The 21,908-nt window shown below is 53.9% G+C and overlaps 3 protein-coding genes across 8 annotated transcripts in view; 1 reads left to right on the top strand and 2 right to left on the bottom strand.

The window, feature by feature from the left end:
- Positions 1 to 163: 163 nt before the first annotated feature.
- Positions 164 to 3,991, top strand: ENDOG (endonuclease G). The gene is made up of 3 exons (XM_055541343.1): positions 164 to 981; positions 2,136 to 2,245; positions 3,645 to 3,991. The coding sequence occupies exons 1-3, from the start codon at positions 475 to 477 to the stop codon at positions 3,925 to 3,927; spliced, it is 900 nt and encodes a 299-aa protein (XP_055397318.1). The 5' UTR covers positions 164 to 474; the 3' UTR covers positions 3,928 to 3,991.
- On the bottom strand, positions 3,376 to 12,827 carry SPOUT1 (SPOUT domain containing methyltransferase 1). 4 transcript variants are annotated; one of them, XM_055541339.1, is made up of 12 exons: positions 12,693 to 12,827; positions 11,611 to 11,656; positions 11,162 to 11,287; positions 8,072 to 8,231; positions 7,746 to 7,835; positions 7,593 to 7,642; positions 7,241 to 7,371; positions 6,091 to 6,163; positions 5,885 to 5,983; positions 5,310 to 5,412; positions 5,003 to 5,153; positions 3,376 to 4,149 (listed from the first exon to the last, which is right to left on the bottom strand). In XM_055541339.1, exons 1-12 carry the CDS (start codon positions 12,726 to 12,728, stop codon positions 4,081 to 4,083), a joined length of 1,134 nt encoding a protein of 377 aa, XP_055397314.1. In that variant the 5' UTR covers positions 12,729 to 12,827; the 3' UTR covers positions 3,376 to 4,080. The 4 variants fall into 4 exon arrangements, with proteins under 4 accessions (XP_055397314.1, XP_055397315.1, XP_055397317.1 ...); XM_055541340.1 differs by having other exon boundaries at positions 5,003 to 5,150; positions 12,693 to 12,821; XM_055541342.1 differs by lacking the exon at positions 12,693 to 12,827 and adding an exon at positions 12,587 to 12,679.
- A 6,036-nt stretch (positions 12,828 to 18,863) lies between these two features.
- Positions 18,864 to 21,908, bottom strand: part of KYAT1 (kynurenine aminotransferase 1) — a 37,770-nt gene continuing 34,725 nt past the window's right edge. For all 3 annotated transcript variants that reach the window (XM_055541333.1, XM_055541334.1, XM_055541332.1), the window contains 7 exons: positions 21,256 to 21,376; positions 20,839 to 20,915; positions 20,621 to 20,710; positions 20,297 to 20,483; positions 20,138 to 20,217; positions 19,520 to 19,606; positions 18,864 to 19,431 (listed from right to left, as the gene is read on the bottom strand). In XM_055541333.1, the coding sequence (XP_055397308.1) occupies positions 19,366 to 19,431; positions 19,520 to 19,606; positions 20,138 to 20,217; positions 20,297 to 20,483; positions 20,621 to 20,710; positions 20,839 to 20,915; positions 21,256 to 21,376 (708 nt within the window). In that variant the 3' untranslated portion in view covers positions 18,864 to 19,365. The remainder of the gene's footprint in view (positions 19,432 to 19,519; positions 19,607 to 20,137; positions 20,218 to 20,296; positions 20,484 to 20,620; positions 20,711 to 20,838; positions 20,916 to 21,255; positions 21,377 to 21,908) is intronic.

Here is a 21,908-nt window from a genome sequence, read left to right on the forward strand (position 1 = left end):
ATCCTTGCATTCCTGATTTGTTTTCCCAGTTCATTCGTGTAAATTAGGAGGTAAGAACTTTTTTTTTTTTTTAGGGATCTTCATTGCGGAGTGGGAGGGAACCTCCGTGGAGACCGAGGGGGCCGGAACGGGGCGGAGCCGGTTCCGAGACGGCCAATCATGAACCGTGGTGGTGATGCCACGCCCCCTCCCCTCCACTCCGCGTCCTAAAGGGGCAAAGAAAGGGCGTCCGGTCGTCCGGTTAGGTGGGCACAGACCCCCAACTGTTGGACTATACAGTACCTCGGAGCGTTCGTGAGTGGAAGGGACCCACGTTCCGCCGTCTCACGCCTCCGCTCCGCTCCATCCCCGTGGTGGGCCCCCGCAGGCCTGTGCGGCTCCTTTAAGAGCCTCCGGGCCGGACGCCCGAGGTCGCGGCGTCCCTTCAGCGCCGCGGGCCGGCCCTCCTTCCGCGCTCGGCCACCATCCGCGGCCATGCAGTTGCTTCGGGCCGGCTTGACTCTGGCCCTGGGCGCAGGGCTGGGTGCAGCTGCAGAGGGCTGGCGGCGGCAGCGGGCGGATGCGCGGGCGACGCCGGGGCTGCTGAGCCGGCTGCCGGTGCTGCCAGTGGCGGCGGCGGCGGGGCTTCCCGCGGTGCCCGGGGCTCCCGCGGGTGGCGGCCCGGGCGAGTTAGCCAAGTATGGGCTGCCCGGGGTGGCGCAACTCAAGAGCCGCGCATCGTACGTGCTGTGTTACGACCCGCGCACCCGCGGCGCGCTCTGGGTGGTCGAGCAGCTGCGGCCCGAGGGGCTCCGCGGCGACGGCGACCGCAGCTCCTGCGACTTCCACGAGGACGAATCGGTGCATGCGTACCACCGCGCCACCAACGCCGATTACCGCGGCAGCGGCTTCGACCGCGGCCACCTCGCTGCCGCGGCCAACCACCGCTGGAGCCAGAAGGCAATGGACGACACCTTCTACCTGAGCAACGTCGCGCCCCAGGTAACGCCTGCGCCGCCCCCCGCCACCACCCCCCACCCCGGCGGAGGAAATCGATGCCAGCGCTCGCCTCTAAGCCTCGATTTTCCCCTTTGCAGAATGGGAGAGTTGCCGAGTTGTGCGCCCTCTAGGTCAGGCGCCTGGCCACAAGCACCGCGCGCCGCCGGCGGGAGGGATGGAGCAGTGGGGCACTGAGCACCCACTGCTCTCTGATCTTAATCCGAGGGCCCTGGGCGCCTCCCTGAAATCAGGATAAAACTGTTATTCACCTGCCTCTTGCAGTAGCGCCGAGGAACTGAAGATAACTGTCTACATACATGAAAGTACCGGGCACGCTTCCTGGCTCTTGGCAAGCATTTAGTAAATAAGAGCTATAATGAGGAAAGTCTCAGCGAGACAAAGTGACCGACCTAGGGTCACACCGTGGGAGGAGACCTAGGCAGTCTGTCTAGGGGACCCTGAGCTTTTTTTACTCCATCGCCCTACCCTGCCTGCCTTCCGGGAGTAAAAGGATAGATAGGTGCCCGCAGTGGCTGTTAGGAGCAGTCACTGTGCACCCTGGACTAGCCGTCCTTCCTCTAGCCCTGTTCCCACCAGGGCCTGACAGCCGCCTGGAGATGGATGGTGGGGCTCTGAGTGAGACTTGTGAGGTCCCAGCTTCTGAGCTGACTGGTGCTCACCCAGGAGCAGAGACCCCCACCCATTTGACTGGACACTGTGCTGAGGACCCGAGAGCTCAGGTGGTGGAGTCAGATTTCTGACCTTCCCTGCTGGGCTCTGCAGTTCAGACTTTGGGAGAAGGAAGGGAGAGATGGTTGAAAGAGCTGGTCTTCCCATGAGCTCCCGGGGCAGGAACAAGTCTGTTTCTCTCTGGGAGATTTGCCCTTTCATACGGCTCTTTGGGGCTGAGAAACAGCTTGGAGACCTGGGATGCTAGTTCTCCCAATCTGGGTTGGGAGCAGTTAGCACCGCTGTGAGCTGTCTGGGCCAAGTGACTCTCTTTCCACGAACCTTCCTTTCCTCTGCATGCTTGTCCCCAACCCCACCCCGCTGCTGGAACCTTCTGGCTCTGTGCTAGTGCCTGCCCCTAGGCCTGGGGCAGCCCTCTGACTACAAGTGTCCCAGCCAGTCTCACAGAAGCCCCTCTCTCCTGCCAGGTGCCCCACCTCAACCAAAATGCCTGGAACAACCTGGAAAAGTACAGCCGCAGTCTGACCCGCACCTACCAAAATGTCTATGTCTGCACCGGGCCACTCTTCCTGCCCAGGTAAGGCTAGAGCTGGGGGGGCCTGGGGACAGGGGCACCTCCCGGTCACCCCAGCCAGGCTCCCCCCAGGCTCTGTGTCAAGACCGCTAGGTCCCCATTCATCTGGTTTCTGGGCAAGTCTGTCCATTCCTTACCTTAAGCCCCCGATTCTACTCTACAGAGAACTTTGGGGTACCCACATCTCTGCCTGTGTGTACCAGGCCCTGAATCTGCCCTTGTTCCTCTCCTGTATCATCGCTTGTCACAGCCACCTAACTCATGTTCTGCCCAGATAGCAACCCTTGCACGGGGTTCTCACCTTCCGCCTCCTCTGCTAGGGGCATCCCTTCCTGAAGCCAGCTTTGAACTCTGTCTTCCTGACGCTGAGCCTTCACTCTTGTCCCTGTTCAGCTTGCCTGGCCTCCCAGATGGAAGGACTGAGCTCCCCTGGGCTTGCTGGGTGATTTTTCTGCTGAGGACTGGGATGAGTGAGGCAAGGGACTGTGGCCAAGCAGCTGGCTCTGCTGGGGTTGGAACCCAGGCCCTGTCACCTAGTCTCTGGGCTTGATTTTGTTTAGTTGCTCAGTTGTGTCTGACTCTTGTGATCTCATGGACAGAGGAGCCTGGTGGGCTACTGTGGCTACTGAAGTCTGCCAGGCTCCTCTGTCCATGGGATTTCCCAAGCAAGAATACTGGAAAATTGCCATTCCCTTCTTTAGAGGATCTTCCTGACCAAGGGATCAAACCCACATTGTCTTGCATTGGTATGCGAGTTCTTTACCACTGAGTCACCAGCAAAGCCTCAGTCTCTGGGTGCCCTGGGCAAACAACCTCAACATCCTCTCCTGTAAAATGGGGATAATACCTGTTATCTACCAGATGGTTGTTTAAGGGACAGTGGGATGGTGGATGTCACCCTAGTAAGGACTCAGCACAGGCTTGCCGAGGCACTGATACACTTTAATTGGGCTGCTGAAATGGAGTGGACTCCTCAGAAACTTAGCCCGAGTCACCTGTCCAGTGTTCTGGGCACCTGCTCTGCCCCAGGCCATGTGCTGGTGCTGGGCATTCTGCTATCACATCCCCCGCCTCCACAGGGAGAGATAGACATTAGTCAAGTGTCCACAAGGAGGATGTGAATGAAGGCCCGATTCTTTCTGCAGTGTTTATTGCCACCACCCACTCTCCTTGAACACAGTGTCGGGCATGAGGAAAACAGGGGAGGAATGAGTCTCTACCCTGCCGGAGCTCCCAGTCTCCTGGGCGAGCCAAGCCAGAGAAGCCTCATGCGGAGAGGGTGGTCCTGCAGGTGACACAAACTGGAGGTCCAATCAGGGAAGGCTTCCTGGAGGTGGTGGCCTTGGGTCTGAACAAGCCCCCTGGGAGTCCTGAAAGGCCATGTGCCTGGGTCTGCTCACAGGACGGAGGCTGACGGGAAGTCCTACGTGAAGTACCAAGTCATTGGCAAGAACCACGTGGCGGTACCCACCCACTTCTTCAAGGTGCTGATCCTGGAGGCAGCAGGTGGGCAGATAGAACTCCGCTCCTATGTGATGCCCAACGCGCCGGTGGATGAGGCGATCCCGCTGGAGCGCTTCCTGGTGCCCATTGAGAGCATTGAGCGGGCCTCTGGGCTGCTCTTTGTGCCAAACATCCTGGCACGGGCGGGCAGCCTGAAGGCCATCACTGCGGGCAGCAAGTAAGGGCAGCCCCAGCTGGACTGTGGGCTTGAGGGGCTGAGTCAACTGAAAAGTCTTTATTTTTGGAAGCAAGTCTCGAGTATGTTTGTCCAGGTAACCCGTGGGAACCTCTGGCTTCACTGCTGCTTTTCTGCCATCCTGGGCCCCACAGAACCTTCAGCTGGGCTGGGCACCTGCCTGGGTAAGGCCAGGCTGCAGGGCAGCCAGGGAAATGAGGATGGCCTCCTGGAAGACAAGCAGAGCAACAGGCTGTGGCCCCATCGCCCAGGACCCCAGCCCTTGGCATATGCTGCCATCAGCAGGGTCCGGGGCAGGCGGGTGGGGAGGTGGGAGACAGGTTCAGCTTCGCCTACTGTCACTGGCCACCTGCAGGCCCTGCCAGGAAAGGGCCTCACCTCTCTGCTCCTCAGTCTCCTCGTCTGTAAAATGGGGCTGATCATAATACCCACCTCCCAGGGTCAGCCGGGGAGGGGGAGGTGATGGGCAGGAGGGCCCTCGGAAGTGCGGGAGCAGGGGTTCCTGCCTGAGGCTGGAAGCGCACGGTACCCGGCCCTGGCCAGGCTCCCGGGGACAGGGAGACTGAGGCTGTCCATGTGTCTGGTCACCGCTGTAGGCACCCCAGCAGATGCCTACAGGCACAGCGTTCCATGCTGCCCAGGTGGAAGGCTCTGAGAGAAGGTTGCATCCTGTCCCCCTGGAGACAGGTGCCGGCGAGGAGGGCTGCCTTGCCCACCACGGTCAGACACAGGGAGTGTGACACGGAGCATACAGCTAAGGAAACAGGCCCAGAGCAGGGGTGGTGGGTGTCCTGGGTCAGCCAGCCTGGGAGCAGCTGGACGGGCACCAAAACCAACATTCCTGGCTTCCAGCTCACTCTTAGTTTGTCTCTGCTGTAGTTCTGCTGTAGGGAGAGGCTGAGGGGGTGAGGGGACCACCCCAGAAGGCTGGCTCAGGGCAGCCCCAGACGGGATGAGGGACAGGGAGAGAGCTGCAACCCCCTTGGCCAGAGAGAGGGGCTCTGGGCCCTGCTGGTGGTGAAGAGGCAGGGCCGGGAGGTCAGGGAGGTGGGTGGGCTCACCTCTGTGCGGATGGTGCGGCTGCCCTGGTTGGGGCAGGTGTTGACGTACAGGTCGAAGAGGACGCTGGGTTCAGCCACCTCCAGGTTGGGGTCGGCATCCACTCCAGCTTCCAGCCCCTGGAGGCCCCCAAACACCACGAGAGCGTGCCTGCTGCCCACAGGAGGGGATCACTGGCTGCCCATCACGGCCCTCTGAATGCCACCCCCAGGGTTCTCAGCCCCATATGTAGCAGGGGCCCAGCCCGTTCGGCTGTGTCCCCGCCCGTCCGGTCCCCTGCTCCGTGCCCTGCCCCCTGGCTGGACCCACCTGAAGTTGGGAAGCTGGGCAGAGGCCACATCTGAACCTCGCTCTGACGTCCCGATGGTCAGATCATAGCCGTCCTGGAAGGGGGCCTCAGCAAACACAGCACCTGCCGGGGAGGCCAGCTCACTGGGGACCCTGTTCCCCCCAAGCCACTGTCACTTGGGTCTGTGTGTGTGTGTTGGGGTGGTGGTGGCGACAAGGGAGCCACAGCCTACATTCCTGCTGGAAAGTCAGGGATGGAGCGGGCAGAGACCGTGCCTGAGCTAGCTTGGAGAAACAGCAGAGGCTGGGGAGGAATGAACTCCAAAAACAAATGGCATACCTTTGACTCCTCTGGCCCTTTTGCCCCCATTCCCAGCCCCACGGCAGACATCATTAAAGATGCTTTGCCTCAGGAGTCCTTAAAAGCATCCCAGGCAGTGCACTCAAGGCCCAGAGAGGCAAAGGCACTTGCCCAAGGACACACAGCGTGTTAGCAGGATTAGTATCCCAGTCTGCCTTCTGGGTCAAGCAGGGCTCTCTGAGGTCCCCCAGAGAGAGAGAAGACAGATGTTCGTAGGAGGAGGCTCTGTGCTTACTGAGGCAAGAGGCCAGGCGGACTGTGTAGCCCCAGTAGAGACCAGCTTTGGTCCGAGGGTCCTGCGACGACACGACCTTCCCCCGGTAGGTCTTACTTTCTGGAGAGGAAGCAGACACGCTGTAAAGATGGGGTGAGGGGACAAGGAAGTGGAAGCAAGTGGCTCTGAGCCCGCAGGCTGGCTGGGCTGGGGACGCTTTAGGATACCTGGGAGCTGGTTCTGGTTGAGCCGCACTGTCACCCGAAGTCCAGGCTCCAAGTTCTTGTCAATCTTCACCTCCTGGGAGAAAGCCAGAAAAAACCTGCTGCTCCACCCCCACCCCCAGTGCAGGACAGCAGGGTCACTCCTCTCCCAGACACGGGGGCATCTCAGGGGTCCAGGTCACCCTTGTGCCCTACTCCCCAGCGCCTGGGGCCAGACCTGCTCACAAAAGACCATTCTTGCAAAATGACTACCCCATGATATGGGTGAAAAGGATCAGTCCAGGCCTGGCACAAAGCAGGAAGTATTTCTGGGATAAAATCCCAGTTTCCTACATTTTGGGGTGCTTAAATGGTCACTTAACTCCTCCGAGCCTTGGTTTCCTCATCTGTCAACAGAAGACTTTCCATGAACAGCTGCTGTTACACCGCACGGGGCCCGGCACGAAGTGAACGCTGACCACGTGCGAGCTGCGATGAAGGGCCCCTGATGTCGGTGTTGTGTCCCAATTTATGTATTTGGGCCTTGATGCACAGCTTGTGGGATTCTGGGATCTTAGTTCCCTGACCAGGGACTGAACCGGTGCCCTCGGCAGTGAAAGCTCAGTCCTAACACGGGACCACCAGGGAAGTCCCTTGTCCCAATTTTGAATTTAGAATGGCTTTCTCCTTGGAGGGTTTCACATGTATTTCTCCGTTCATCTGAGTCTGGGTATACTGGTCTGCTTTTGGCCAGTTCTCTCAGGTCTGTTCTTTTTGAGGGGAGGGGATCCCCACACATTTAAATGTTTCTGCCTCCGACTCTAGGAGACATGAGATTAATAGATGGGAAATGAATGCTCCAATCCAGAGCTTGGCATCACACTGGAGCAGCCCCAGAGAGACTCTGAACTTGATTTTGCAGAGTTTTGTTTTGGTTTGTTTTTAGCACAAGGGCTCTCTTCTGTTGATATGCTTTAAAAAAAAAAAAACCAAACCAGTAAATTTTGCTCCTGGCTCTATCTGTTGAGCCCTATTTTAGGCAATTCTCTGGCTCAAATCTACATCAGTGGGGGCCTGGCAGGCAGAGAGGCCCGGGGCCAGGGATCCCCTTACGTGCCCTCCGAACCCAGGGAGTGTCTGGGAAGTATGTCTCAATACCCACTCCAGTTCCTACCTTCTTCATGCCACAGTTGACAAAGGAGCCCTGGCCAGGCCGGGTGGGCCGGTCCACCACAACACCCTCTCGGAACTCAGATTCCTCATCTTGACGCATGTGGTGAGGGCTGTCCAAGGGGTTCAGGAGCCCTGCGGTTGTAGAGGGGCCAGGAAGAGTCTGGGAGGTGCAGAGGCGCACGGGGGTGACGGGGGGTGGGGTGGGCGGGTGATGAGGCTGGGAACCCTGGTCCAGGGCCCAGCTCAGTGTGCCATCAGGCACAGGTCTTGCTTTCCCAACTGGACTGTGAGTTCTCAGGGCCTGGAGGATGATCCATGCGAAATGGGGGTCAGGTCCCCTCCCCCAGCCTTACCTGCAAACTGCAGATCCTGATGCTTGGGGAAGAAGGCCTTTCTTAGGTACCTAGGAAAGAACGCAGAGCTCAGGAAGTTCCCAGGGAGGCCATGTCCCACCCAACCTGCACCGTGACCGCCCCTCCGCTCAGGTCTGGGAGGTCTGTCCTTACTGTGGACACTCCAGGTATTGCAGTATCCGGGCCAGCTGCACGCACGCCTGCCCCTTCTTGCCAACTCCCCTGAATTCCCCCTCCACAGTCCTAGGAGAGAAAGACAGGGGTCCAGCCCACCGGGTTCTCTTCCAGAGCTCTCCCACCCCAAGTATGACCTCAGCAGTGCCCCTGCTTTGCAACTCGACCCACCAGAGTGACAGTGGGGGCATTCAGACAGGATTCTCGGCCAGGCAAGAAGGCGGGGAAAGAAGTGCAGCCCAGCCCATCCTGGCTGCCCCTCCCTTCTCCCTGCACCCGCCGGGACCCTGCTGGAGGCCCCTCACTTGGCATCGTGGCCTTCTTCATCGAACACCACGATCTCATCCACACAGAAGATGGCGCAGGCTCTGGCGATCTGGCCAGCCAGGTAGGTGCGAAGCTCTGGTGACTGGGCATTGTCCAGGATAGAGCCTGGCAGGGCCACGCTCAGGGTGTAGTGCCGCCCTGCGGAGGACAGGGGTGTTCATAGTCAGCTGGAGCAGCCAGGGCCATCTCTCCCCTCCCTTCCTCTAATCCTAGGGCCTAGAGTTAGAAAGTTTTCTTACTGGAAGTAGCATAGATTCCCTCTCCAGATCTCAATCTCCCCAGGAAGAAAATGAACTTGGGGGTCTCCAGAGCTCCCATAAACAGGATGTACCACTAGCTATGACAGGGAGTGGTTAGAGGCATTGACCTATATTCACATCCTCTGCTCCCTACTGCCTCAGTTCTCCAGGCATCAAAATGGGATAATAATGAGTTAGTATTTATTCTTACTGGACATCCCCAGTGGTCCAGTGGTTAAAATTCTGTGCTGCTAATGCAAGGGGCATGGGTTCAATCCCTGGTTGGGGAATTAAGATCCTACATGTTGCAGAGCAGCCTCCCCCAAATTAAAAAAATAATAATTCTTAGTGCCTTTTATGGGTATAAACTTAACCAATAACCCTAGGAAGTAGGTACTACCATGATCCCCACAGACAGTCGGGGAACCTTTAGCCTAAAGAAGTCAAATACATGACCCAAGGTCACACAAATGGCAAAACAGCTAACTTCAGAAGAAGCACCACACTTTCGCTCCCAGAATCGTCCAGAGGGAGCCACATGAGATAAAGGGCTTTCCTGGCGTCTGAGACAGCAGGCGTGCTCCGCTTCTGTCCCCGCTGTCACCACCGCCACTAACAACCACTGGGCTCACAGAGTAAAATAAGGCCCCTAATACTCCCGACTAAATACCCCTGAAACTCAGCGGGGGCCACAGGACTGGAAAAGGCCAGTTTTCATTCCAGTCCCAAAGAAAGGCAATGCCAAAGAGCTCAAACTCCCACACAATTGCACTCATCTCACACACTAGCAAAGTAATGGTTAAAATTCTCCAAGCCAGGCTTCAGCAATACGTGAACGTGAACTTCCAGATATTCAAGCTGGTTTTAGAAAAGGCAGACAAACCAGAGATCAATTTGCCAACATCCGCTGGATCATCGAAAAAGCAAGAGAGTTCCAGAAAAACATCTATTTCTGCTTTACTGACTATGCCAAAGCCTTTGACTGTGTGGATCACAATAAACTGTGGGAAATTCTGAGAGAGATGGGAATACCAGACCACCTGACCTGCCTCTTGAGAAACCTGTATGCAGGTCAGGAAGTAACAGTTAGAACTGGACATGGAACAGATTGGTTCCAAATAGGAAAAGGAGTACGTCAAGGCTGTATATTGTCACCCTGCTTATTTAACTTATATGCAGGGTACATAATGAGAAACGCTGGGCTGGAAGAAGCACAAACTAGAATCAAGATTGCCAGGAGAAATATCAATAACCTCAGATATGCAGATGACACCACCCTTATGGCAGAAAGTGAAGAAGAACTAAAGAGCCTCTTGATGAAAGTGAAAGAGGAGAGTGAAAAGTTGGCTTAAAGCTCAACATTCAGAAAACTATCTGGTCCCATCACTTCATGGCAAATAGATGGAAAACAGTGGAAACAATGGCTGACTTTATTTTTCTGGGCTCCAAAATCACTGCAGATGGTGACTGCAGCCATCAAATTAAAAGACGCTTACTCCTTGGTAGCAAAGTTATGACCAAGCTAGACAGCATATTAAAAAGCAGACACATTACTTTGCCAACAAAGGTTCATCTAGTCAAGGCTATGGTTTTTCCAGTGGTCATGTACGGATGTGAGAGTTGAACTATAAAGAAAGCTGAGCGCCAAAGAATTGATGCTTTTGAACTGTGGTGTTGGAGAAGACTCTTGAGAGTCCCTTGGACTGCAAGGAGATCCAACCAGTCCATCCTAAAGGAGATTAGTCCTGGGTGTTCATTGGAAGGACTGATGCTGAAGCTGAAACTCCAATACTTTGGCCACCTGATGCGAAGAGCTGACTCATTGGAAAAGACCCTGATGCTGGGAAAGATTGAGGGCAGGAGGAGAAGGGGACGACAGAGGATGAGATGGCTGGATGGCACCACTGACTCGATGGACATGGGTTTGGGTAGACTCCAGGAGTTGGTGATGGACAGGGAGGCCTGGAGTGCTGCAGTTCATGGGGTTGCAAAGAGTTGGACACAACTGAGCAACTGAACTGAATACTCCAGAATTTTGGGTCTGACCAAGGAGGAAAGATACAATTCGTTAGGGTAGATGCAGATGTACAGAAGGACACAATGTGGGATTAGAAAAACCAGGTCCAGAAGTGCATGGATTAAGCAGCCTCACTTCTGTAAAACTGTATCTATATACTTCTTTCCCTGGATAGAAGTGGGTGTTAACAGCTGGGGGCTTCCCTGGTGGCTCAGGTGGTAAAGAATCTGCCTGTAATACAAGAGACCCAGGTTCAAAACCTGGATGGGGAAGATCCCCTGGAGAAGGAAATGGCAACCCACTCCAGTATTCTTGTCTGGAGAATCCCATGGACAGAGGAGCCTGGTAGACTACAGGCCATGGGGTCGCAAAGAGTCAGACACAACTCAGCAACTGAATAAGACAACACACCAACAGGCAGATTGTGATTTGGGGAAATAGATCTGGATGGAAATGTGGCATAAAAATGGAGAGTGAAGTGACCTAGCAATATGGAATTTACAGTTTTGTAAGAAATTAAAATTTGTGTATAGAATAGCAGTTGCAAATATTCAAACAATAAAGTCTGGCTAAAGGAGCTTTAAAAAAAGTAAAATCAGCCATTACAATGATGAGGTTCTAGAAGTTATGATATATGACACTTACCCTCCAGAGAACTGAAATCCACCTAAGTAGGAGGTTAGGGCTCAGCTTTTTGGGTCCCTCCCATTTTCCAAGCCTCAGTTTCTCCATCAGGACAAGATGTCTGGGCCCAGTGGCCCCTAAGGGCCCTTCCGCCCTTCTCTGCCCTGCCCAGGACCCGGCTTGCTCACCCCGATCCTCACTCTGGGCAGCTGCCTCTTCCTCCTGTTGGCGCTTTGCCTGTTCCTCCTGCGCTCGCTGCCGCTCCAGTTTCTTTGTCATCTTGAGATCCTTCCACTTCTTTTTCTCCTCTTTTTCTGGATAAGAGGACAATTGGTGGAGGGAAGAGTGACTTGGAGGTGGAAAGACTTGGAACAGCCCCGGAGGTGGTGTCCTCTCAGTAGGTCAGCCTGGGGACTCCAATGCTGCCTAGAGAGCAGCCAGAAAAGCCTTCCAAGGCTTCTGGCCTCCTTGTCCCCATTTTGGGTACTAGTAAGACCTAGAGGGGACAAACCTGGTGGCTTTTCCCCAAGATTCAGCTGTGCACTGATGGGCAGTGGGGAGGTAAGCACAGACACTTAGCTCTCCATTGGGCCCACTCCCGCCAGGGCCCACCTCCACCCCCTAGTCCCCGACTTACTCTGTTGCTTCCACTTCCGCCACTCTACCCTTTGGCCATGTTCACCCTGGAGAAGGAGTTGGGGCAGATACAGGAGTGAGGCTGAATGGTCACACCTGAGCTGGGGCGGGGGAGGTGTTCCCACTTGCTGCTCCCCAGTTGTCTCCTCTGTTTAAATGAGCTGTTGTTGGTTAGTTGCTCAGTCGTGTCCAACTCTTTTGCGGCCCCATGGACTGTAGCCCACCAAGCTCCTCTGTTTGTGGGATTCTCCAGGCAAGAATACCTGAGTGGGTTGCCATTTCCTTTTCCAGGGGATCTTCCTGACCCAGAGATCGAATCCGAGTCTCCTGCATTGGCAGGCAGATTCCTTACTGTCTGAGCCACTAGGGAAGCCCCTTTAAATGAGGGTGGTGAGGAAACGAGGGGCACCCTCCCCCACACACACACACACACAATACTGCCCAAGAGAGAGCGTCAGGAGGGCAGGGACATGTACCCCCAGTGCCTGAGACCATAGCTGGAACATAGTAAGCATTCAGTAAATTGTTAAATGAGTTCCTACTGGAGAGAAGAGGAAATAGGTTCAGGGGGACAGGACTTGCCCACTGCCGCCCTGGTTATCAGAAGAGATACGCCATGAAAGGGCTCGGGAAGGAGCCAGGTCCCGCCTCCCGAATCCGAACCCCGGGTAGAGTTGCCACTAAGGACTCCGGCAAGGTTGCCATTGGCCATAAGGCAATGGCAACCCAATCCAGTACTCTTGCCTGGAAAATCTCATGGGCGGAGGAGCCTGGTGGTCTACAGTCCATGGGGTCGCGAAGAGTCCGACACGACTGAGCGACTTCACTTTCACTCCGGTAAGGTAATGAGTTACCAACGCTGTGCCGGCTGCGACTCAAACCCCGGTTCCCACCTCCGCTGCTCATCGGCACAGGGGTTACTGAGGCCACAAGCAGGCAACAAGCTCGGGGGCTCCGGCCGCGGAGCAGCGACGAACCTGGAGCTGGATGGGGGACTCGGCCCCGCCACGGGGCCCCACGCGGCTCTATCTCTTAACCCCAGCCCCGTGCCCTGCCGCGGGGCTCGCACATCCCTCCACCTACCGGACCACAGGGCCGCTTCCTCGCGCGCTCCGCCATGTTCGCCGAACGCCGTAGGCCCCGCCCGGCCAATCAGACTCACCCCTTCCGGCAACACCTACTTCGAGCCGTCCAATCGGAGACCCAGTGGCGCGCGTGGGCGTGGCCTAGGTGCTGCGAGGTTAGAGCACGTGGACAGGGGAGGGCTGGAGGTGCTAGATGGGCTGCCTGGGGGCTGATTGGGGTGGGGGCGGCATCCGGTGAGCTGGAGCTGGAGCTGGCGCTGGTGTAGGGACAGGGGCGGGGTGGGGGTGGGGTGGTGGTGATGTTTAGCTCATCTCAGGCCTGAGTGTCCCAGTGCGCAGAAACTTTGGACTACCAGAGCGCTGCCCTCCGGCTCGGGTCGAGCACGGAAGTCAAACATCAGCTTGGTTTTGTACACGGAGTCTTGGGGCCCGAAGCTGGAGTGTGATTCAGACCTGGCAATAATTAAATCCAATTATAGATTCGCTCATTTACTCTTTTAATTATCACACTTGATTATTTTAGAGAACAGTTCAGTTCAGTCGCTCAGTCGTGTCCGACTCTGCAACCCCATGGACTGCATGCAGCACGCCAGGCCTCCCTGTCCATCACCAACTCCCGGAGTGTACTCACACTCAGGTCCATCGAGTCGGTGATGCCATCCAGCCATCTCATCCTCTGTCGTCCCCTTCTCCCGCCTTCAATCTTTCCCAGCATCAGGGTCTTTTCAAATGACTCAGTTCTTTGCATCAGGTGGCCAAAGAGAAGACTTGGGTTTACCAAAAATTGAACAGATAGTTCCCACAGACTTTCCCCTCAGTTTTTGTAATTAACATGTTGCCTTAAGGTGTACATTCGTTACAGTTCATGAACCGATATTGATGCTTTGTTCATAGTATACGATAGGGTTCTCTCTTTGTGTTGTACATACTGTGGGTTTTGGTAAAATACCTAATGTCATATATCTATCACTGCCATGGAATTCTCCAGGCAAGAATACTGGAGTGGGTTGCTGTTTCCTTCTCCAGGGCATCTTCTTGACCCAGGGATCAAACCTGGGTCTCCTGCATTGCAGGCAGATTCTTTAGTGTCTGAGCCACCAAGGAAGCCCCTGTCATTACAGTATCATACAAAATTGACTCACTGCCCTAAAAATCTGTGCTCCACCTATTTTCCCCACTCCTCAAGCCCCTGATAACCACTGATCTTTTTTTTCTAACTGTTTTTATAGTTTAGCCTTTTCCAGAATGTCATATAGTTGGAATCATACAATATGCAGCCTTTTCCGACTCCCTTCTTTTATTAAGTAATACATATTTAAAGTTCCTCCCTAGCTTCTAGTGGCTCGATATCTCATTTCTTTTTATTGCTGGATACTATTCATTGTATGGATATGCCAGCATGTCTATCCATTCACCTTTCAAAGGACATTTGGTTGTTTCCAGTATTTGGCAATTATAAATAAAACTGCTATAAATATTCATGTGCAAGTTTTTGTGTGGACCTGACTTTTCAGCTCATTTGGATAAACAGCTGGACGTCTTATTGCTGGATACAACTGTTAGACTATGTTTAGTTTTGAAAGAAGTCACCAAACTGTCTTCCAAAGTAGTTACATTCCATTTTGTTACATCTCATTCCTACTAGCAAGGAATGAGATAGACTTTCCTTTTTAAATGATAAATTTGAGTCAAGTCATTCAGTCAACAAATATTTATCAAGCTGAGCCTGTTTTGAGGCAGGAACTCCTGGCAGTGCTGACTGCCAGGGACACAGTGGTCAGCAAAAACAAATATTGATCTGGAGTTTACAACCTAGTAGAAGAGAGATTAATTTCTAATTCAATGTGTGTGTTAACATTATAAAGGTGATTGTGTTTACTTCACCATTCCCCCTCGCCCATATCTTAATGAAATGCAAACTCATTTACACATCTCAAGTTGGCTGAGGTTACTCAGTCCAAGACTTGAAACCTCTGTAGAGTCACAGATTTGAGTTAAGGACAGATTCTAGATTGGTTCATGGGCTATGAAACCTTTGGTCAGAGTGGTTCTCATCTTGGAGAGGCAGCAGAGTGAGCTGGTGGCATGAAGCCAGACCTTAATTCCCTGCCCAGGAATTGAACTTTTTGAATCTGGGGGGTGGGGGGTGGTCATGGGAATGCTGGAATTTGCAGTCAGCCAGGCAGAAGCGTTTCCATCCAGGTGGCCTGGATGGATACCAGGAATCCCTGCCACCAGACCAGCAAGGGCTAGAGGCTATTTTCCCCTGGCTCTTGTCTCCAGTGAAATATTTCACTGGAGGCAAAAACTGTAAAAATGGGTACAAAGTTTATCATTAGAGACACAGCACAACAAGTGGGAGAACACACAGAGAAACCGTTTGTTTAGTTAAGAAAGAAGCAAGACAGGGGCACCTGGAGAGAAAGCGTGTGGGAATCTCCCCTAATGAGGAGGAACCAGAAACAAGGTGGTTAAAAAACATATAGGACAGCTCTTCTGGGTCTTTGTTTACCTTTGGCCAGCAATCTGATTTATTTTTCCACACCTGACCTGCCCTAGGCAACAAGTGTGCACGACTTTTTTCCAAGATGGATTTCAATGCAGAGGCTTTTGGGAAGCATTACTTATTATGGCCTGGCATCCCCTGACTTTTGACCGCCTGGGAGCCTTTCTGCCCGTGTGCAATGTCTCCCTTGCCCCAAGGATGGGAAATATCTGGCCTCTTGATTCGTTACTCAAACAAGGTTTAGTCGCTCTCTGTTCCTGCCATGACTATTATCTTAAGGTGTCCTCAGGAGAGAAAGCCTGGCTATATATCCTGTTTCAGTTGTTATTCCCATTTTGGAGAGCAAGCAGGAGACTGGTTGTAAATATCTAACCTGGAGCCCATCTATCTCCTGTTTCCGAAAATGCAAACAAGGGGTGTACTTGTATATGTCCAGCTTGAAGTCCACTTTTTTCCTGCCCCAAGAAATGTAAACAGAGCCTTATTGCAAATACCTAGGCTGGGACCCATCTGCCTTCTGCCTCAGTTCCATTCAAGAAATCCTTTTTTTCTGTCTTTCTTTTTTTCTGCCTGTCTGGCTTCCTTTCTTTCTTTTAAATGGGCATCTTTATTCATCTATAATGATGATTAGCCGGATCATGACTAGAGAGAGAAGTTTATGAAAAAAAAAAAAAAAAAAAACACTTAAGTACTCTAAACTATTAGCATAATTTCTCCTCTGGCTCTGGAGGACCTTCTTATCACCAGTCTATGTACAGTACGGCAAAGGGGCTCCAAGCCTGGGCCTCTGAATTGTATTGTTTCACAATGTGCAAAATCATTGTTTGGAAAGGGACAGAGTGGAGTGTCCTATGTCACAACACCAATATGTTCCAAATAGCAATTCTCTGACACCAAGTGGGTGTCCTAAGCTTCGATTCAATTCTGACAAGTTGGCACAGATCTCATAAGTTAAGGGAGCCCATAAGATTGCCTCCCACTTCAGATGCCAGTGGCAAGTGGGGTGCCCAGTCACCCGCAAAACTTCTGCCTGGCTGACTGCAAATTCCAGCATTCCCATGACCACCTCATGGGAGTGGTGGTTTTGACCCCATTCAGATTCAATAATTTGCTGAAACGATTCACAGCCCTCAGGAAAGCGCTATTCTTACAGTTTTATTTTAGAAGATACAACTCAGGAACAGCCCAATGTAAGAGGTACATAGACTAAGGTGGAAAAGTGGGCATGGAATTTCCATATCCTCTCTGGATGGGCTACCCTACCAGCTCATTGAGGTTTTCACCAGTCCAGAAACTCCTTGAGTCTCATTGATTCCGGGTTTTTTTCTTATCTTTAAAGAAATTTTTTTATGTGTTTATTTTTGGTTGTGCTTGCTCTTTGTTGGTGCTCAGGCTTTCTCTGGCTGTGGCGAGTGGAGGCTACTCTGTAATTGTGGTACACGGGTTTCTCATCGTGGTGGCTTTTCTTTTTGCCAAGCATATGCTCTGGGGTGCAAGGGCTTCAGGAGTTGCAGCTCCCAGGCTCTAGAGCACAGGCTCAGTAGTTGTGGTACGGGAGCTTAGCTGCTCTGTGGTATGTGGTATATTCCCAGAGTAGGGATCAAAACTGGGTCTCCTGCACTGGCAGATGGATTCTTCACCACTGAGCCACCAGGGAAGCCCTTTTCTTCAATTTTTACAAATTAAAAAAAAAATTATTTGGCTGTGCCGGGTCTTAGTTGCCGCATGCAGGATCTTTAGTTGAGGCCTTCAGGCTCTTAGTTGCAGCGTGTGGGGTCTAGTTCCTTGATGAGGGGCTGAACCTGAGCCCTCCACTGGGAGCACGGAGTCTTAGCCACTGGACCACCAGGGAAGTCCCACTTCAGGGTTTTTATGTGGGATTTAATCACATATGCACAACTGATTAAATCATTAGTCATGTAACTGAACTCAATGGCCAGTCCTTTACCCTCCCTGGGGTCTGGGGTTGGGGCTGAAAATTCTGACCTTTTGAATACATGGTTGAGGGCATCCCTGGTGGCTCAGTGGTAAAGAATCCATTGGCCGATGCAGGAGACACGGGTTCGATTCCTGATCTAGGAAGATGCCTCATGCCGAGGAACAACTAAGCCTGGGAGCCACACTACTGCAGCCTGCGTCCCTAGAGCCTCTGCAGCAAGAGAAGTCACTGCGATGAGAAGTCCAAGCACTGAAACTGGAGCGTAGCCCTTGCTCCCCGCAACTAGAGAAAAGCCTGGGCCGCAGGAAGAAACAGCACAGCCAAAAATAAAGAAATAAGTAAATAAAATTATCTTAAAAAAAACATGGTTGAAGGGGTTGATTTGGAATAACAAAAGACACTACTGTCTCTCAGGAAATCGAAGGGTTTTAGGAGCTCTGTGCCAGGAACCACAGACAAAGACCCAATACATTTTATTATACTGTATGTTCCCATCACCTCCCCCAATTAAATCTATGATATGAGCAAAACCCATGAGCTTGTCACACAAATGCAACTTCAAGACAAGTCCCCAGCTGCTGCTAAGTCACTTCAGTCGTGTCCGACTCTGTGCGACCCCAGAGACGGCAGCCCACCAGGCTCCCCCGTCCCTGGGATTGATTCTCCAGGCAAGAACACTGGAGTGGGTTGCCATTTCCTTCTCCAATGCATGAAAGTGAAAAGTGAAAGTGAAGTCGCTCAGTCGTGTCCGACTCCTAGCAACCCTATGGACTGCAGGCCACCAGGCTCCTCCGTCCATGGGATTTTCCAGGCAAGAGTACTGGAGTAGGGTGCCACAGCACCACCTTCCAAAAAGGATTTCAGAAGTTGCCAGTGGGAGGCGCACTCAGGGGATCAAATCCCTCCCTTTACCTTTTGCCCGCAGGAGGGCCTCAGACAAGTCACCCGACCTCCCAATTGGTTTCCTCACTTGTAACATGAGACGATAACTCCTGTCTTAGAGGCTGTTTAATGAGATGATGGGCGTCCAGGTGTCCGGCAAGCAGAGGCGCACAGTAAGTGTTTGGGGAAACACTCCTTTGCCCTTCTATTCTTTCGTTTTTTAATGAATTACTTTTGGCTGCACTAGGTCTTCACTGCTACCTGCGGGCTTTCTCTCGTTGCGGTGAGAGGGGGCTACTCTTCCCTGCGGCCTGCAGGCTTCTCTTTACTTGGTTTCTCTTGTTGCAGAGCACAGGCTCGAGAGCATGAGATCTTCAGTAGCTGCAGCATGTGGGCTCGTAGCACGCGGGCTTAGTTGCCCTGTGGCATGTGGGATCTTCCCAGACCAGGGATCGAACCCATGTCCCCTGCACTGGCAGGCAGATTCTTAACCACTGGACCATCGGGGAAATCCCTCCTCTTTGTTCTAATTATGTAATTCCTGGCACTCCTGGCCTGGACTCTGATCCTTGTGGGACTTGATTGTATCTTTTCTGTTAGACCCTCAACTAAGGCCCCCAACACACACACACACCCAACAATGTTCACACACATATCTGAGCCCCGAGGCCTGATTTTATCATTAACTAACTAGGTGACCTCAGACAAGTCCCGAGTCCCTGCCCTTCTTTGGGTTCCAAAACGTTTGTAGAAAGAGAGTCTGGGAGCTGAGGTTCAGGGAGGTGGAAGGTGCCTTCTGTTCTGACTGAGCCCCTGCCAGCAATCAGCACCAGGGTGTGAAGCAGAGAGAAGCAGCCAATAAGGGTCTGAATAGCTTAAAACTTTATTGTGGGCAAAAAGTACTGGCTTGAGGACTCAAGCCTAAATACAACTTCCCAAGAACAAATGTAGATAAGGAAAGGGAAGGATGTCTGAAGCCTGGCTGGGGCCAGGACTGGGACCAAGGCCAGTACATTATTGAAGTCTGCCCTCGGAGTCCCAGCTGAGCCTGGGGAGGGGCGAGGGGACCCAAGACCATTCGGCCCAGCACAGGGAGCACCAGGGAGAGGCCCCGGCCAGGCCTCCCTCACCTCTGCGACAGGAACAGAGCCACACACCATTAAGAAGTGCTCCCGACTCCCCAAAGACCAAAAGCAGGACTCTTCCTGGGATCATTCTGTGTTACAGAGAGGGGCTCCTCCAGTACCATCTACCTGCCACCTGGGGATGGCTGAGAGCTGGACAAAGACAGAGCCTTACAGAGTGTGCAGGCACCAGGCAGGGCCCAGGGCTGATGTCACGACCTCAGGGCGTGAGCTCAGCCTTCCACTTCTGCAGCTTCTGGTCCATGGCCCGGAGCGTGGATTCATCCTGCACCAACACAGATCAGTCCTACCCCTCTCCCCAGGAGGTCTGAGGAGGCTTGGGGAGCTCTGCCCTCCCCAAGGCTGTCCTTTACCTTCACGAAACAGAAGCGGATATAGTGGTCAAAGAACTTCTGGTGTGGCACGCTGAAGAAGATGGACACTGGAATGGCCACCAAGCCCTGGGGAGGAGGAAGCCCATGTCTCAACCATCCCACAGCCTGGCAGGCCTCTGGGGGGCCTCAGGGGGTCAGAGGGGTTCCATGATAAGGAAGGAGAAAGAGAATAAGCTTCAATGCAGCACCTCCCAGTGCTGTGTCAAGGTCAGAGGTAAAACATCCCAAAGCACCATGCCAAGTCCCTCCTTATGTACAGAGGAGAGAGAGAGGCTGAGAGCAAGGAAGATCACCTGGCAGGTCAGGGCAGAGCCATAGGAGAAATGTCTTAGAATCGTAGCACTGAGCAGGACGGACCTCAGAGTTAATGGGCCAACTCACTGTACAGATGGGAAGACTGAGGCCCTGAGAGGGCAGGAATTCCTGGCAGCCCACAAGGCCTATTGGATCACATTAAAAACAGGCTCTCCTTTCCTTGAAATGGATACTGCCCTGAGAGGCCGGGCTGGATTTTGGCCCATCAGCTCGAGGGTCAGGCACTCTTCGCAGTGCACAGCCTGTAAAACACACACAGCGGCCGGCAGAGGCCCAGCCCACCTTATTCTTGATCATCCACTTGACGAAGCGTCTGTCGTAGGGCTCATCTGCCGCTCCGGGCAAGTCAGGCATCTTGTTTTCTGGGGGACAGAAGACGTGCTGAGTCCTGGGCAGCCTCCAGGGCCCCAGCTCCAGCCCCGCCCAGCCGGGCCCACTTACTGAAGTCCGAGATGTCTGTGATGAGGAAGTAGCTGCCCTGGGGGATCACAGGCCGGAAGCCCACGGACTGTAGGCTCTGTATCATGTGGTCGCGGCAGCGCTGGATGTACTGTGGGAGCTGCACAAAGTAGCTGCTGGGTCGGCCGAAGAGCAGCTGCTCCCGCTCGAAGCTCTGAGCCACTGCGGCCTGGGGAGGGCGTGGGGGCGGGTGGAGGGGCGGGGGGGCGAGCGGATCAGGTATGACCCGACCCTGGAGCTGGCCCAAACCCCTCTCTTGCCCCGCCCCTATCCGGCCACGCCCCTCACATGGCCACGCCCCCTCACCTGGCCCTGCGTGGCACAGTGATAGATGGAGTTCTGGTGCACAGTACGCAGGTGCTTCATGAGGCTGTCCGGGCCCAGGACCCAGCCCACCTGGACCAAGAACACAGGGAGAGGGTGAGGCCCTTGGGGGCCCAGCCAAACCCTTTCCGGATTCCCAGGCCAGCCTCTCCCACCAACGATTGTAGAGGGAGGGGCCCCCCATACTCTCGTTGCCTCACCTTCCAGCCTGTGACACTGAAGGTCTTGCCAGCGCTACCGATAGTCAGGGTGCGTTCCCACATGCCAGGGAGGCTGGCTGCCCAAGATCAAAGAGAGCGGCTGCTGAGACGGGGGTGGGGGCACGGAGTGGGGGCTGGGTCCCAGCAGGGACCCAGGCTCTCAGCGCCACGGACTCCACTCCGTGTAAAGCTATTTCCAAGACATATTTGAGCCCTTCCTCATGACAACCTCGGGAGGTAGGTGCCAGTATGTTCCCCTGTCCCGAGAGAAGTGAAGTCACAGCCCCAGGTCACCTGACCTGTGTGGGTCCAGACCCCTCGGTCCTAATCACCAGACCTGCGCTGCCACCGGACTGGGCTCAAGGCCCTGCCGCAAAGGTCTGGGGTTACGGGGGCACCCTGGCCGGCTTGGCTCACCGATGCTGATGTGCTGGAACCCATCGAAGACCAACCACTGGTACACCTCGTCCGTGATGCACACCACGTCATGCTGCTGGCACAGGCTGGCCACCAGCTCCAGCTCTTCCTTGGAGAACACCTGCAGGGACCGTCCCCCACCAGAGAGGCCAGCTCAGAGCGATGTGAGCACCCGGCCAGAGCCGGGGCCAAGGGCTTCTCTGCCCTCTCCTATCCCTGCAACAGTGACCCTGTGAGGTCAGTTGTGAGATAACAGAAAATATCTCTGTTGGTCTCTGCCTCGGTTTCTGGCACAGAACTCCTAAAACCCGTGTAACTACTAAGGGGTAAAAGCACTGGAGGGTTTCCCCCGGTGGTGCTAGTGGTAAAGAATCCGCCTGCCGATGCAGGAGACATAAGAGATGCGGGTTCGATCCCTGGGTCAGGAAGATCCCCTGGAGGAGGGCATGGCAACCCACTCCAGTATTCTTGTCTGGAGAATCCCATGGACAGAGGAGTTTGGTCGTCTACAGTCCATGGGGTCGCAAAGAGCTGGACACGACTGAAGCGACTGAGCACGCATGCACAAGAGCACTAGAAGCATCTTTTGCTCTAATGCTTGGTCTTTGATCCTGACCTTGACACAGGCAATAGAACCCCCTATACACTTCTAA

The sequence above is a fragment of the Bubalus kerabau genome, chromosome 11, assembly GCF_029407905.1.
Source record: "Bubalus kerabau isolate K-KA32 ecotype Philippines breed swamp buffalo chromosome 11, PCC_UOA_SB_1v2, whole genome shotgun sequence".
Classification (NCBI taxonomy): domain Eukaryota; kingdom Metazoa; phylum Chordata; class Mammalia; order Artiodactyla; family Bovidae; genus Bubalus; species Bubalus kerabau.